The 14637-nt window shown below is 40.0% G+C and overlaps 1 protein-coding gene across 2 annotated transcripts in view; it reads left to right on the top strand.

Annotated features, from left to right (window-relative positions):
• LOC306970243 (seizure protein 6 homolog) overlaps window positions 1-14152 on the top strand; it is an 84643-nt gene extending 70491 nt beyond the window's left edge. The window contains exons 10-18 of one of the 2 annotated variants that reach the window (XM_079566131.1): window positions 6820-7016; window positions 7549-7743; window positions 9331-9522; window positions 10269-10463; window positions 11684-11722; window positions 11814-11922; window positions 11994-12093; window positions 12555-12608; window positions 13737-14152. In XM_079566131.1, the coding sequence (XP_079422257.1) occupies window positions 6820-7016; window positions 7549-7743; window positions 9331-9522; window positions 10269-10463; window positions 11684-11722; window positions 11814-11922; window positions 11994-12093; window positions 12555-12581 (1054 nt within the window). In that variant the 3' untranslated portion in view covers window positions 12582-12608; window positions 13737-14152. Of the gene's footprint in view, window positions 1-6819; window positions 7017-7548; window positions 7744-9330; window positions 9523-10268; window positions 10464-11683; window positions 11723-11813; window positions 11923-11993; window positions 12172-12554; window positions 12609-13736 lie in introns of those variants that run through there. The other variant, XM_079566130.1, reaches the window with a different exon arrangement.
• The last annotated feature ends 485 nt before the right edge of the window (window positions 14153-14637 follow it).

The following is a 14637-nucleotide window of genomic DNA, read 5'->3' as shown; positions in this document are numbered from 1 at the left end:
CCCAGTGGCTGTTTGAATACAAAAACAGACTTTTAAAATACATTTTTGAGCTAAAATGTGCTGGAACAAAGAGGCCAGAGAGCGTTGGGGTTTTGGCACAGCCCACTCCATCGCTACAGTGCACACAATGCCCCGGCTCTTATCTCCCAGGATTATAGACATGGAGATATGAGCAATCAGTCAAATACAAGGCGCATATCAAAGGGGGAAATGGCAGAGGAGGAAACGTGTATAACAGGAAGTCTGATTACTGCACAGACGTCTTGTGACTTAGAGATTTAAATTTCGGAAATCATTACGGCCATGGGTAAAATAATGACTTTTTCCCCAACAAGAAGGTCCTGGGTTTGAGACTCGGGCTGTTCTGTGTGGAGTTTGCATGTTCTCTCCGTGACTGTATAGATTTCAGTCCACCGTTTTCCCATTCCATTAAAGGGGCTAGATGCAAGTTAGCCATTTTATACTCACTGCTGCCACCTCAGGTCATATGTGTAACTGCACCTTCTACATTAAGCTCGTGCATGACGGTAATTCGGACCCGAAGTGACACCTTTTTGAGTGACCGTGCAGGATTCTAGAGGCAGTTGTGGTGAAAAGGTCTGGGCTCATTCTACACATTAGGACATTGTTGGAACATTTAGGGGGAGGAAATTAGATCATTTTACCATTTTTGAACTCCGTATAGTCTCTTTAACAACATGCAGAATTTGACTTGTTTTAGGTTTTAAAGAGAGTAGTCCTACATCTGCTTAAATACCTCCCTAAATTGTAATATTATAGAAACGCAACACCTAAGCCTTGCCACAATCATCCCCTGTCATAACTTTTTGATTTTAAACTGCCCCAACCTTTTTACCCTGTGAACCCTTATTTAAGTTTGTCTGAATCCAAGCAGTGATTTTGCTAAGTTGGCCTCTCTTGCTGTGAATTAATGATGCTGTGGCCAGTTGTGGTTTATCTCAAGATTGGTCAAGCGCGGTCTTCATGGCAGCGCAATCCCGCAGCTTGTTTGATCCCTGCAGACCCCTCCATTACCCGCTGTGTCTGCTGTTGTCATCATTAGAATAGCGTTGCAGGAGGCCCGGTCAACATACCCTTTGCGTTTATTTGTATGTGTGTGTGTGTGTGTGTGTGTGTGTGTGTGTGTGTGTGTGTGTGTGTGTGTGTGCGAGGCATGTTGAAATGACACAGGCACATGCGGGAGAGATGACTCATTATTGGGGTGGGCACACACTTCCATACAGTAATGAGAATGTTTTGGGCATTATCATTCATCACCGTGCCTGCGCTGGCAATTACACAAGAGCAGTGTGCATAATGAGGGTTGATTAATTAATTTAGGCCAAACAGGAGGGCCGGCTCTCAGCTTATTAGCATGGAGCACGGCTGAGCAAGAGCAAGAGACAAGAGGTTACGGCAGATAGTCCCACCTGTAGACAAGGCTACACCAGGTGCATGTTCAGGGCGAGTGAAGAACTCTCACGGAGAATGCAGAGTGGGCCGCTAAATGCTTTTTATTAATTCAACACAACATTCTGGTAATTGTATTTGCCAATGATCCACTTTGAAGATGTGCTAACATTGAATAATAACAATAACTGTATGTATCCACATCCTTTCAGTGCAATACAGTAGATTCTGCTTTGCATATGTGTGTCCTTGTGTGGTATACAATGCTACAGCTGTGGAACTTTGCCGAACGAAAAAGACCAGACCTTCTCACAGTTAGGCACTAATCACTGCCAAAGTGCATCCTTTAATCTTCTTGCTTGGACTGTGCCACAGACAAGGCTAAACCAGATTCATGTTTTCAGGGTAAGTTAAGAACTCACAGCTTTTAGTCATCCACTAAGTGCTTTTTAACAATTCAACACAGCAAGGACCTTCAGCTAATTGTGTGTTCTCCGTGAACGCTTACAATGGACAGACTGGTTGAATAGAGCCCCCAGCTGGAGACTTAGAGTACTACACGCTTTTTTACCCAGGTGTCAATGGAAGATGGAACGCTCTCTCGCTGAAAACAATTTTTCAATCAGTGTAACAATACAAATGTCAAATATGAGTATGAAAAAATAGCGTATGCGTGGCTGACAGGGGAAGGAACTTTCATTGTGTAAGAGTTAATGGGATTTTACTGTTTGTCGCCAGATTGGACTTGACAGGTCAGTTAAGGTGACAAAATGCCTTGAGGCTTGTACATAACGGAGCTGTCAGCCTCCACATCTGCAGGGGGGAGCTGGCATCATTGGTATGCTGAAGACATGCGCAGAGAAAGTACAGTTTCAAACAGACCTTGAAACTTTGTACTCTCTGAAACTTTGAGTCGATTTATGGTAGCTATTGGTGAAGGGAAGGCTATATACAACACATGTCTAAATATTGACTTGTTTTTCTCAGGGCCAGCAGTAACATACATTATACAACACAAAAAATCATGTGGACATCATAGAGAAGCTTAAATCATCGACTGGACTGTGTTTAGTTGAGTTGAAGAGGCTATAACTGTCATATTATTACTGGTTTAATGAATTTTTAACAGAAACAGGCGGACTGGTCTGCTGGTAGCATTAGGTCTGGCAGGTGGGATAACAGTTGGTTGTAGTTGAGTCCATATTGGTGCAGAGAGAGCAGCTGAGTGGCCTGTGGAGTCGCACTGTAGCAGGCGCCGATTCTGCTCAGAGGCTCTGCAGAGTTGGCATGTGTCTGTGTTGTCACTAGGTTTTAGAGTTGGAATTACACCAGTGTCGATGCAAGACCAATGTTGGCTCCCTTATGATTATACTATACTATATATGAAGGTGAGGGACTAAAAAAAAAAAACCTCAGAGGCAGCTTTCGGTATTTGATTTCGGTAATGTCTGACTTATTTAGAATTAGGATTAATGTTGTGAATCCATTTTTACGATAAACACTTTTGTTGATTCTAATGCCTTGATTAGGTTTAGGTGAGCTTTTATGTCACACACCCAGCATTAAACCTGCATTATCTATAACTACAAATAATTTAGTGTGTTTGTGATCCCAGGAACCCAGGAGCTTTCAGTGGTTGTTAACTTACTTAAAGCAGTACTAAGTAACTAATAAATCCTTTCCACAGTCCCTCTGGGGGGAATACAAGTGTTAATGGGATGATTGGGGGTTTCATATCCTCCTTGTGTCTCTGGCCAGAAAACTACGCTTGCAACTTCCATTCTCTGGGTCGGAGCAACCAATGCACACTAATGGAATCAAGAAGAAGAAGCTAGCGTGCAAAGCTAACTGCGGGCTAGCACCACTTAAGCAGTATTAACAGCCAAGTTTGAGTGAAAAAAATTATCACCATTGTGTAATTGGATGTACAATATCCCTCTCTCCCTTTGTCTTTTCTGTCAGCGTAGTATTTACTCTCACGGACAATGTATGAGGAAAAAAATGCAACATGCTACGACACCTGCAGTGGCGCTTATGGCCTCTAGGGGCACGTGTTACTTACTACTGCTTTAAAGTTGCTGCATTTGAGTGAAGATTTTGTAAAGCAGAAATGAGACCTAAACTTGCCACTGTGAGAGTGAACACAGCCAAGGTCAAGTATTACTTTTTATGAATAATCATTTTTCGAAGTTCCCTTGCACTTTTCTGCCTTCGGTCGCTCACAAAGCTCCTATATGCCACAGAATCTCGTGCTTCTTGTGATTTGGTCTAAGCCTCCATTACCACCGTGCCCGCCGCACTGTACAGCTGCTGATTGTGGGGAGAATGTGGAGGTCTAAATTGTCCCTATAGCCGTCCAAGTAACAAGAGGCGGAAGCTCTCTGCTCACTGCCTCATTTCAGTGCCATTCATTCGTCTGGCATCTGCTATTTGTGTTCCTCAAGAGGCTGAAATTTAGCTTTGGACCGACCTCCCCACCACCACCATGAGCCAACAATCAAATCCACCCATTACTCAGTCGGATAATTTGAATTTGTGCAGAAATGAACGGTACAGAGCCAGAGTTTTAGTGAGACTTCTGTGTTGAATGTGAAATAATGAGGTGCCATTATTGAAATAGCAATTTTTGGTTGTAGAGATTTGGAAAAGGCATTTGCAGATTATTTGAGAATTGGACCGTAGTGATAATGAATAGATATGATGATGATGATGATGATAATTATTATTACTACAATATGCTATGTTGACAAAAACTTTGATGAAATTTATTGTCAACAAAGTTAACACTAACATGAACAGATTATGTTTACATTTACGAAAGGCCTATTTTCTATACAGTTTTCTCTTCAGAGAGGAGGGTATTAATCAGGTACAATTCAAATCGTTCCTCTCACTTTAAAAAAAATATACTTGTAAGAGTACTATTATTGCACTGAACTTTTTCCTTTACTTAGAACTAATATTATTTTATTACTTTCTTAGTAACAGTACTATTACTTAAAGGCCCTATAGCAGATATATTATTTATTTCTTGTGGTGGAATGAATTTTTTAAAATATATTGTAAACTTTTATGCTATGTTATCGAGCACTTCTGTGACAATGACCCTGAAAAGTGACCCAGCCAGTTGTGAAATGTTCTTATAAAGGCGTCCCTGTTAAGAACTGGGAATCTACAAATATGTTAGAGAGGTTCGGAATGAGTTTGGGATACAAGTAGCGTTTTAATTTAGTCGCCCTCTCTTTTATCGTTTGTAATCAAACAGTAGGGCCTTAAGTGAATATTTTAACATTTCCTTCCGCAAATTACTCGAGAAGCATTTTCAGCATTTTTTTGGCACCATTTTTACTAGAGGAATTGTTATTTGACACAGGAGTAAATATTTTTGTTGCTCGACCCACTGGCCCTTCATAAGGTTTACACTGGCCCAGTGTTTGCTTGTTTTCCATTGGATACACCTTTCACCCTTCTTTTGATGGCTTACCTCTAATGTTTTTGCAAAGCCGTATGAGATTGACACATACGTTTATTTTTATATTAGTGTGGTAAAACTGTGAGAGTAAACACAGAGGCTGGTTGTTGTTTACTTTCTTTGAATTCAGGTGCTCATTCATCTTAACAACAGTTAATATTTACTCAAAGCCCTCAGATAGACGGAGGTGAGAACCTGTATAAGAAGTTATGAATAACGAATTGAGCATAGGTCATTTTGTTTCACTCTATCATCATCAAGTCTTGTCACTTTTGAGACGGCTCGAACTCCGGCTGCTTTGTCTGCTGGAACGCCGCATGATTTATTTTGTCACAAGCACTTTCAGTTGTACGGAATAGACTTCAAAGTAAAACACTGAATATGGAAACGAAAAGGCTCACGGGTCTCGCCTTCAAACAAGTCTCACCGCTGAAAGGAAGATTTAAATAATTGGAGCCATTAATCAAAACAGGAATGGCATTCGTTTTTGTGTTGTCAATTGGGCACTTTTGTCATACAGTCACTAAAAATAAATGCACTATAACTTGTGCAAAAACAAAACACCAGTGCTAGAAGTGGAAGTCCAGATCTTAAGCTATAGTACCTTGAACTAGTTTCTAAACTAAATTTAGGGGTTTGACCAGAGGAAGCACAGATTGGTGTCACCCCTCTCAGACAGGCAGACGCAAATAACAAGTTCAGTTAAATGGTCATATTTATAGCGTCTTTCTGCTTTAGGCACTCAAAGCGCAGTTCATTTTAAATATGTCACTAAACTATAACCAATAGAGGGGAATGAATGAGATAGACATTTTTTAGAGTGGCAGCTAACACAGCTCAAAGCTAACGAAGAAGTTCTTTGTGGGTCCCAGCAGCCATTATTATTTTCACTAATCACACATTAACTATGCAAAGAAAAGTGAGGCTCAAACATGTGGTGAGCACTCAGGAGAAAATGAACTAAAACACACACACACAAGTAAAAAAAAATTTGCTTTAAAATGATATTATATTTTAGTAGAATTAAAACGTAGTCACTCATTTACTGAGTCTGAGATTTTGTCAAAATACTACTATTGAATAATATAGTAGATTGAGTGAAAACTGTGCATTTCCAATTAATTGACGATAAATAACAAAAGAAAAATAATTCTTCCGAAAAAATTAAGTGATGATGTTGTAGTTAAATCAATATGGCATACTTCACTTTAAAAAAAAAAAGAAAAAAAAAACTAACGTCAGACTAGCCTCCTGATGATTTGGCGTAAATGCAACCCCTGGAGCATCTTCAAATGGCACACATGTAAATGATGAGACCCCACCTGAAGTGAAGCTGCTAAATATGAACATCTCTCATTATAATGGCCATCTTGACATTTAAGGAGGCCCTTCTCCCACTGCAGCAGCACACTACTACTTTTCTTTTGCCATTTTCCTTGGCCTGTGCGCGAATAAATGTCAAGCTATACTAACACTGCATAAAGAGGGCAAGAACATATGAATTAGCAAATGGAAAAGGTTAATGCATTCTTTAAGTTAATCATCCGCAGTGGACATCCTGTCCAACTCTCTCAAATACAGTGGCAGTTTACCATTTCCCAGCCTGGTTTGTGTAGGTTAGTAACCTTAGGGTAATTTTAAAAAGATTCCAATAGAGGGAATAATGTTTTTCTTACATATTTATGAAATCAATGTGTGGGTGAAAACACATAGATGTTGAATTATTTAGTGTTTACTTTTCACATCAGATTCATCCAATACAAACTGCATATAAATGTGGCCAGAAGTGTTGACGTAGCTTTATCGGTATTCTGCTGCTGTGTTAGCTAAATAACACACTGCTTTGCTCTCATCCTACCACATGTAATCTACAACCCACACTCCATCTTTAACATAACCACATTTTAAGCCTTTTGTTGAATGTTTTTGTATTTCAGTCTCCATCTGGGCAAGAATGACCTCTTGACCTTCTACGATGGCGATGACCTGACAGCGAACATCCTGGGCCAGTACAGCGGGACGCGGCCGCACTTCAAGCTCTACACCTCCATGGCAGATGTGACCATTCAGTTTCAGTCCGACCCTGCCACCAACATCTATGGATACAACAACGGATTTGTGGTGCACTTTTTTGGTACGTACGGAGAGGCTTGACATTATACCTACATTATACACATATTTATTTTATTTCAAAATATCCAGATGTTCTCAAAGAAAAGCATGAGAGGGACCAGGTGCACTCATTGTATAGATTTTTTTCTGACATTTGGTACTGCACTTAACCGAACAACACTTGATATACATTATTAGACTTGTTATTGAAAATATATAACACACAGAATGGAATATGAGTTTGAGGCCTCTTTTCTCTGACTGTGTCTTCCTCTTTGGGCTCGGGCCAACACCAGGTGCACTGGATTAGCCAAACAAAGCCTCACAATAATAGAGCGCTCTTCAACATCAGCCGGGTTTGTCCAACGCTTTGTGCTGTTGGCAATGTCTGCAGCAGTTATTTAAGCTCTGAATGACTGGTGCCAAGCCACATGCTGTTCTCTGTCCCAACTAGACCCATATTTACGCAGCTGTTATGCTCCTCGGGGACAAGTCAACGGTTGGTAATAATAATGATATTCCTGTGTGCTTATTGTCTTTGCGGCGACTTACAGAGGTGGCCCGGAATGACACTTGCTCGGAGCTTCCGGAAATTACCAATGGCTGGAAGAGCACGTCACACCCTGACCTTATCCACGGGACCGTTGTCACCTACCAGTGTTACCCCGGATACGAGCTGGTGGGCTCCGAGATCCTCATGTGCCAGTGGGATCTGACGTGGAGCGGGGACGTGCCAAAGTGCGAGGAAGGTGAGAGGCATCAGAGGAATGCAAAGATTTATTGAAGACAGCGGTTCTCAAACTGCGGCCTGTGGGCTTCGTCTGGTGGCGCACGGGAGACGTATGCACATAATTCTTTGATTTTTGTGGATTCTGTAAATACTTCATTGCAAAAAAAATTAAATTAGTTCAAATGACATTAAGATTATTTGACCTTAATTTGAGTAATTCTGACGTAAACAAACAAAAAAATGTGTTTGCAGTTTGCACTTTTTGCAGTGTAAGAAAGAGGTGCCATGCCACTGGTCCGACAACCCATTAGTCCGAGGTCTCATTATTCCGAAAAAGTACCATTGGGCAGAGGTGCCATTAGTCTGACATCTCTAACCCAGTTGTGTTGTAGATTATTGAGCCATTTACAACCATTGGCCCTAACCTTAAGGTCAGTGGATTCTTGTCTGAACCTAATTTTATATGTCAACCCCTACTCAATGGAACATTTTCGGAATAATGAGACGTTGGACTAATGGGTTGTCGGACTGATGGGCCGACACTAAGAAAGAAGTGTGGGATTTAAAAAAAGCCTTTTAAAGCAGTACTAAGTAACTTGTTTACCATAATAAATCCTTTCCGTAGTCTCTCAAGTGTTGATGGGATAATTGTGGGGTCTTTCATCTCCTCCTGGTGTCTCTGGCCAGACAACCACACCGCAGCTTTCGCTGCTCCGACCCGGAGGCCCCAATACACACTAATGACATCACGAAGAAGAAGCTAACAGGCTAACGGGCAAAGCTAGCTGTGGGCTAGCACCACTTAAACAGTATTTACATCCAAGTTTGAGTGATAAAAATGATCTCCATTGTGTAATTGGATGTACAATATCCCTCTCTCCCTTTGTCTTTTCTGTCAGCGGTAGTATTTACTCTCACGGACAATTAATGAGTAAAAAAACGCAACATGATACCTGCAGTGGCGCTTATGGCCTCTAGGGGCATGAGTTAATCAAGGCAAAGATATGTATTTGCCGCTTGCATTTTTGCAATGTAAGTGTGGAGTAAAAAAGAAAAAGCCATTAAAAAACTGTATGTATTATCAAGCTGGAAAATAACATGTAGCTATTTGTGGGCATGGTGCACCTAATTTACAATTCGAAATCCCGTGTGTTGCTGCATCACGGCCCCAAAATCTTATATGTAAATGAGAGAAAGTAGAAAGATGTGTTAATGACTCTGCTGCCTATCCACTTGTGCGCGTGGTACTCGCTTTGCACATGAGCAAATTCTTCTTAATGACCCCCATAATTTCTCAGTAAATAATTGACCTATGACGACATGAAAACAATAACTGACACAAAGTTTAATGTCCTCTCTGTTGCTGCAAATGATCATTATTTTATCTCTCTAGCATAACAAAGTGGTGGCACAATAATTGTCAGCTGAGTGGACACAAGTTTAATGGACGCTAACTACTAGTTTAGTCCTGGTTTATTCTGTTTAAACATCCAGTAAATGTCCTTAGTCCTGGTTTATTCTGTTTAAACATCCAGTAAATGTCCTCTGCTTTCTTTTCTATCTAAAATATTGTCTTATGGGTGTGTTACTTTTGTGCTGTGTTCAGTGATGACATGCCAAGACCCAGGGAGTGTAGAGCACAGCCGTAAGGTGCTAACAGGAAGCCGGTTCGCAGTGGGCTCAACAGTGCAGTTCATCTGTAATAAGGGGTACATCATCTCCGGAAGCAGCCTCCTCACCTGCTACAACAGGGATTCAGCAAAGCCCAAGTGGAGCGACAGGCTTCCCAAATGTGTCCGTAAGTTATGGTTCATTAGAAAATAAAAGGGTGAAGCTAATGCTGAAAAAGCAGATGTATTTTTTTGTTGTTTTCGAACTGAAATATTTACGTAGACTGACCTCTGCTCCGACTACTTTGAGATACTGCAGGCATTTTACTTTCTGTTATGTGAACTTCCATTATAAACTTATAAAGTGGTTCAATTCTTCTCCCTAATGATTTCCCTCTAATGACTCCATTGTAAAACACTTCATTAACGATCACTAATTGTGTGCAGACACCACTGTCTCACTGATGAGCTCCTGTTAATAATGACAATGTAATTGAGAGCCTCACAAATAACTGGGGTGTCTTCGATGAAAGCATAACTTCTGAAAGACATCCTTAGTTTTACACTTTAGCCGAGACGCTAACATTTGTGCGACAAAAGCCATCCAGCCATTTCACATTTGGAGAACCCAAAACATGAACAACTCAGTTGCATTTAGTAGGTTTTAGTACAATGTCCAAGAAAACCATGGACAGATAATTGTAGGCTACATAAGGAAATGTTTTGATGGTTGCAATTATCAAATCTCAAGTCATTATTTTATACTTATCCTGCTGCCACCTTACACAATGCATATCCAAAACATTGTCATTTTAGGCATTTCACAAAAACTATTCAACCTCAAAATAGCAGCGGTGATTTGTCATGTATCTTTATCTAGATAGCTTGTAAAAAACATTAGATACTGACACGATCTTCTCTTATTTATTGATAGCTGAGAAATACGAGCCGTGCAGAAACCCTGGTGCTCCATCCACCAGTGTGCAGAGCTTAGAGAAAGCCTTCTACCAGGCGGGAGAGACTCTCAGCTTTTCCTGCCACTCTGGCTATGAGATGCAGGGCCACGCCACCATCTACTGTGTCCCAGGACATCCCTCACAATGGAACAGCACACCCCCTGCCTGCAAAGGTGAGCCATTACACCTACAGATATCTACATTTCGTTAGCCACATAGCATAATTGCCTAACTCAAATTTCACTGTTTTAACTTGTTTTAGGAAACACATTTGTATTCTATTATTGCTATTGTAACAATACAAAATGACTTAGGCAATTATGCTATGTGGCTAATGAACAGAGAGAAGACCTAAGGCACTTCTGATTCATTAAATGTATAAGTCGGATGTTCCTCGGACCCAGGATTGTAAGGTTGCAGCCAAAACCATCCACAAATGTTGGAAAAAAACGCCCGAAACCCGTGGACATACCGCTCGGCTGGAATTTTCAATATATTTTAGAGCCACTGTGCTCCTCCGATTATGTGGGGCCACCCCTTTCTCCCTCTATTACTGATTTGACTTAGAATAATAGAAAGTGAGCGCTGCTGAGGTCCCATAGGTGTGATAGGTATTGGTAAACTCACGGGTGCTCTTCCAAGGAGCCGATAGTGCATGAGGACAGAAGAGAGACTGGCTGTGCGTGTCAAAGGCAGTCAAAAATGGGTAGGAGGCACTCCGGAGTAGCAAAAATTAAAAATCCTTTATTGGTGCATGGACAAAATAGATTAAAAAACGCCAACGCGTTTCGACAGCTATGTCTTCATCAGGGCGATCTTTTGTGATTTGACTTAGACTTTGACAAACTTTATTGATCCACAAGGAAAATGGCCCTGTCACTGCAGCCTAATAATAGAATAAAGCAATCAACAGCAAAATTAAGAAATGAAAAGAATAATTTGTAGAAGATAAGTCAAATAGGTGCTCATGCATATGTAAAATTTGGGAATATATACATACAAGCATTAAAACAGGACAATGTTACAATATATACAAGATAGAAAAATATTAACAGTAATGCAGTACCAATGAAGAATGGAGTATTGACATGAATTACGTATATCTATCTGGAATGGATGAGCAGGATTGTCCATGATGGTTTGTCAAATGTCCTTCCGTCACTCACTGTCACAAAATTTTTAAGCTAAAAAATAAGCTGCATTTCTATTTTACATAAAAAACACACCTACAGCCTAATTTGACCTGACAACCCTGCTTGTACCTCCTCTTTGTTTCACACAATCACTGAAGAGCACCTGACTTCTCTTTGGTATATCCACATACCCATGTTCTCTCCTTCTGTATTCTACACTTCTGTCTTATAAATGTCTAAATTATGTTTCTATGTTATAGCATCAACAAGCCAGTACATAGATGAACGGAAATTAGATGGTAAGCTACTATAAAGTTTAAAATACAAAAGGTTGCATTTTTCCATCTGGATTTGCAAGATAAATCCTCTACTTCTTCTTTCTCATTACAGTTTCAAAAGTAGATTATGAACTAGAGGGGACCAACATAGCCTTGATTGTATTCATTCCTGCCGCAGTCATCCTCGTGGCTGTACTAGCGATTTATGTCTACTTTGTAAAGTAAGTAAAAATCTCCTTTCATTTCATTAGGCGTGAAATGATCCTTAAGGTTATATACTCCTTTTTCCCAGGCTCCAAGGAAAGTCCATTCGAATGCCATCATCATCATTGCCTCCGTATGACAACATGACGGAGGAGTCGGCATTCGAAAACCCCATTTATGACAGTGGAGTAAGTACGGACATTATGAACTTACAAGACGTGGATTCTCACAACACCAGCGTCTTGTCCTGATCCCATCTCATCTTGACTGTCACTCCATCTTTTTACCACTGGATGGCGCCATTTATTTCACCTCCATGTCATGAGCAAATGAGGAAAGTCATTTTTAATTACAAGTCACCTTTTTTTTCTTCTTTAGTGAATGTAGAATGTATATATTTATTTTTTATTATTTAAAATAATGCACTGATTTCCTAATGTCAGCCTCCTCGCAATATTGCCTTGCCTGGTCCCTTTTGAAGTTTTTGGGGAAAGCTATTTATTAGAATGTGTATAATTGTCCGCCTGGGCAAATTAAAAAATAGTAATACAAAAAATAGGAGGCTTATATTATGAAAAACAGTATATTTTTTGATGGTGTTCCCAGTTGTAAATTGAACACTCTCTTTTATCCCTCCTCATCCTTCTAGCGCTGGCAGACCCGCTCTAGATACTAAATCAGGGGACTTTAGATGCTCTATGAGGTAAGACCTTCATGTGATACTGACAACACAATTCAATCACTGTCAACTCGGGTCATGTCCTCTGTGTGTCAGAGATAAAGAATTAGCGCCTTAAGTTGGGCCTCTCCAGTGGTCTCTGTTTCGACTTTTGTTATATAATATATTTGGATACAAACTCACAACATGTTTGTTCTGACCAATAAAAAAATCATTGATTTTAAAAAAAAGAGCAGTAGTGAAGTGGCACTCTCTCGCAGCAATGACAAGTCTATAGTGGAGCCAAAAGTGGAAAGGAAAACCTTTCACTTAGTTTAGTTTGTTCATATATTAGTTCACAGCTCCTGATTTTGCATAATCATATCATAATACAGCAGAATGTATTTATAACAAAACTTAAATAAGCTAACAAGACTACATGTTGCTTTATTAAATGCATAATCCTTGAAGTGCAATAAAATTACAAAGGATAGATTTGCAAAGTAAATGCCCGTTTTAATAATAATAATAATAATAATAATAATGCATCGGTTTTATATAGCGCTTTTCTGGACACTCGAAGACGCTTTTACATTGCATTATTCATTCACTCCATACCCGGTGGTGGTAAGCTACTATTGTAGCCACAGCTGCCCTGGGGTAGACTGACGGAAGCGAGGCAACCAGTCTGCGCCATCGGCCCCTCCGACCACCACCAACCACTCACTCACTCACTACATTCGCTAGGCTTCCTGGTGTTACCAAACGGTCTCCCATCCAAGTACCGACCAGGCCCTTCCCTGCTTAGCTTCCAAGGTCTGACGGGATTGGGCATCGCAAAGGCGGTATGACCACAGGTTTTATCAAATAGACATTTTCAACACATTTTTACTCTAAATTCAGTTATGAAGCCCATGTGGTGCATGAATACTGACCCCTGGTGGATTACCTGTTCATTATAAGTATCAAATTGTATTCATTGGGTTTTTAGGGGGAAAGAAGTTACACTGTTAATGAAGACGTCTGCATCTAATGCAATACACTTGGTGCTATAGGGTTACTGACATTTCGTCTCTCTCTTTAAATCTGTAAACAATATTAAGAAATAAAGGTATTTGTACAACTGCCTTTTATGTATATCTCACCTCTTTTATGTGTTATATTTTATTGCAGGATTGATACGTTTTGAGGAGTCAACTAGGAGTCCTCCAAGGATGAACCTTGCCTTTGGGACCCTCACTGCACTTTTGACCTTCTCCTTTTTGTTCCAAATTGTTTCATTTCTTTCTTTGTGCGATTTATTGTAAATAATGTCTCCACGGTCAAATATGTAAACCTGTGGATCACCATGGTGATATTTTTATAATGTAAATTACTGACGACCGTTGGGGATTGGATGTTTTTTCAGTACTTTTTATCACCCTGAGCGTCAAGCAATTAGAGATGGACAAATGATGCTTTGAAAGCTCAAAGTTCCCCTATAGTATTTTTATGTTATATGTAAGGGTCTGCTCTTTGTAAATAAATTGCCTGTCCAATATGAGTGCCTCACGACTTATTATAACCCAAGAAATCACTTAATTGTAATTAAATGTTTCATTTGTCTTTTTTGTTGGTGTGATTACTACTCCACACTTGCCTCCTCTTTCAGTTTGTCTTGAATAAAGAAATAACATTTCCTACAGAGATGTTTTGTTTTCCCAACTGTAATTGTGCCACATTGGCACAATAATGTTTACAGATGAGTGATACTTATAAAACAGAACATATTTATTTATTTATTTGATCGGGACAACACACATTAATGAACAATCATACAAGTTGTACACAAATTGTAAATGTGCCAGATTAAAGCAATACTGCTAATTTACATCTATAGTCCTGAGGCAGGTCACACAAGTAAAACAATGCATGAACACAAAACACAAAATAGAAACTATACAAATTACGTTTTAGTTAAAATGAGCAATGATTTACACAGTAGCCTGGTCTCCACATCTGGAAATGAGTCCGCCGGCTGCCCACTACTCCTCCAGGTTGCCCCAGCGGGTTTGGAGAATGGGTCAAAAGAACA

Source organism: Gobius niger, assembly GCF_951799975.1.
Source record: "Gobius niger genome assembly, chromosome: 11".
NCBI lineage: Eukaryota > Metazoa > Chordata > Actinopteri > Gobiiformes > Gobiidae > Gobius > Gobius niger.
The sequence above is the reverse complement of the archived record's forward strand: the minus strand, read 5'-3'. Positions and strand labels throughout refer to the sequence as shown.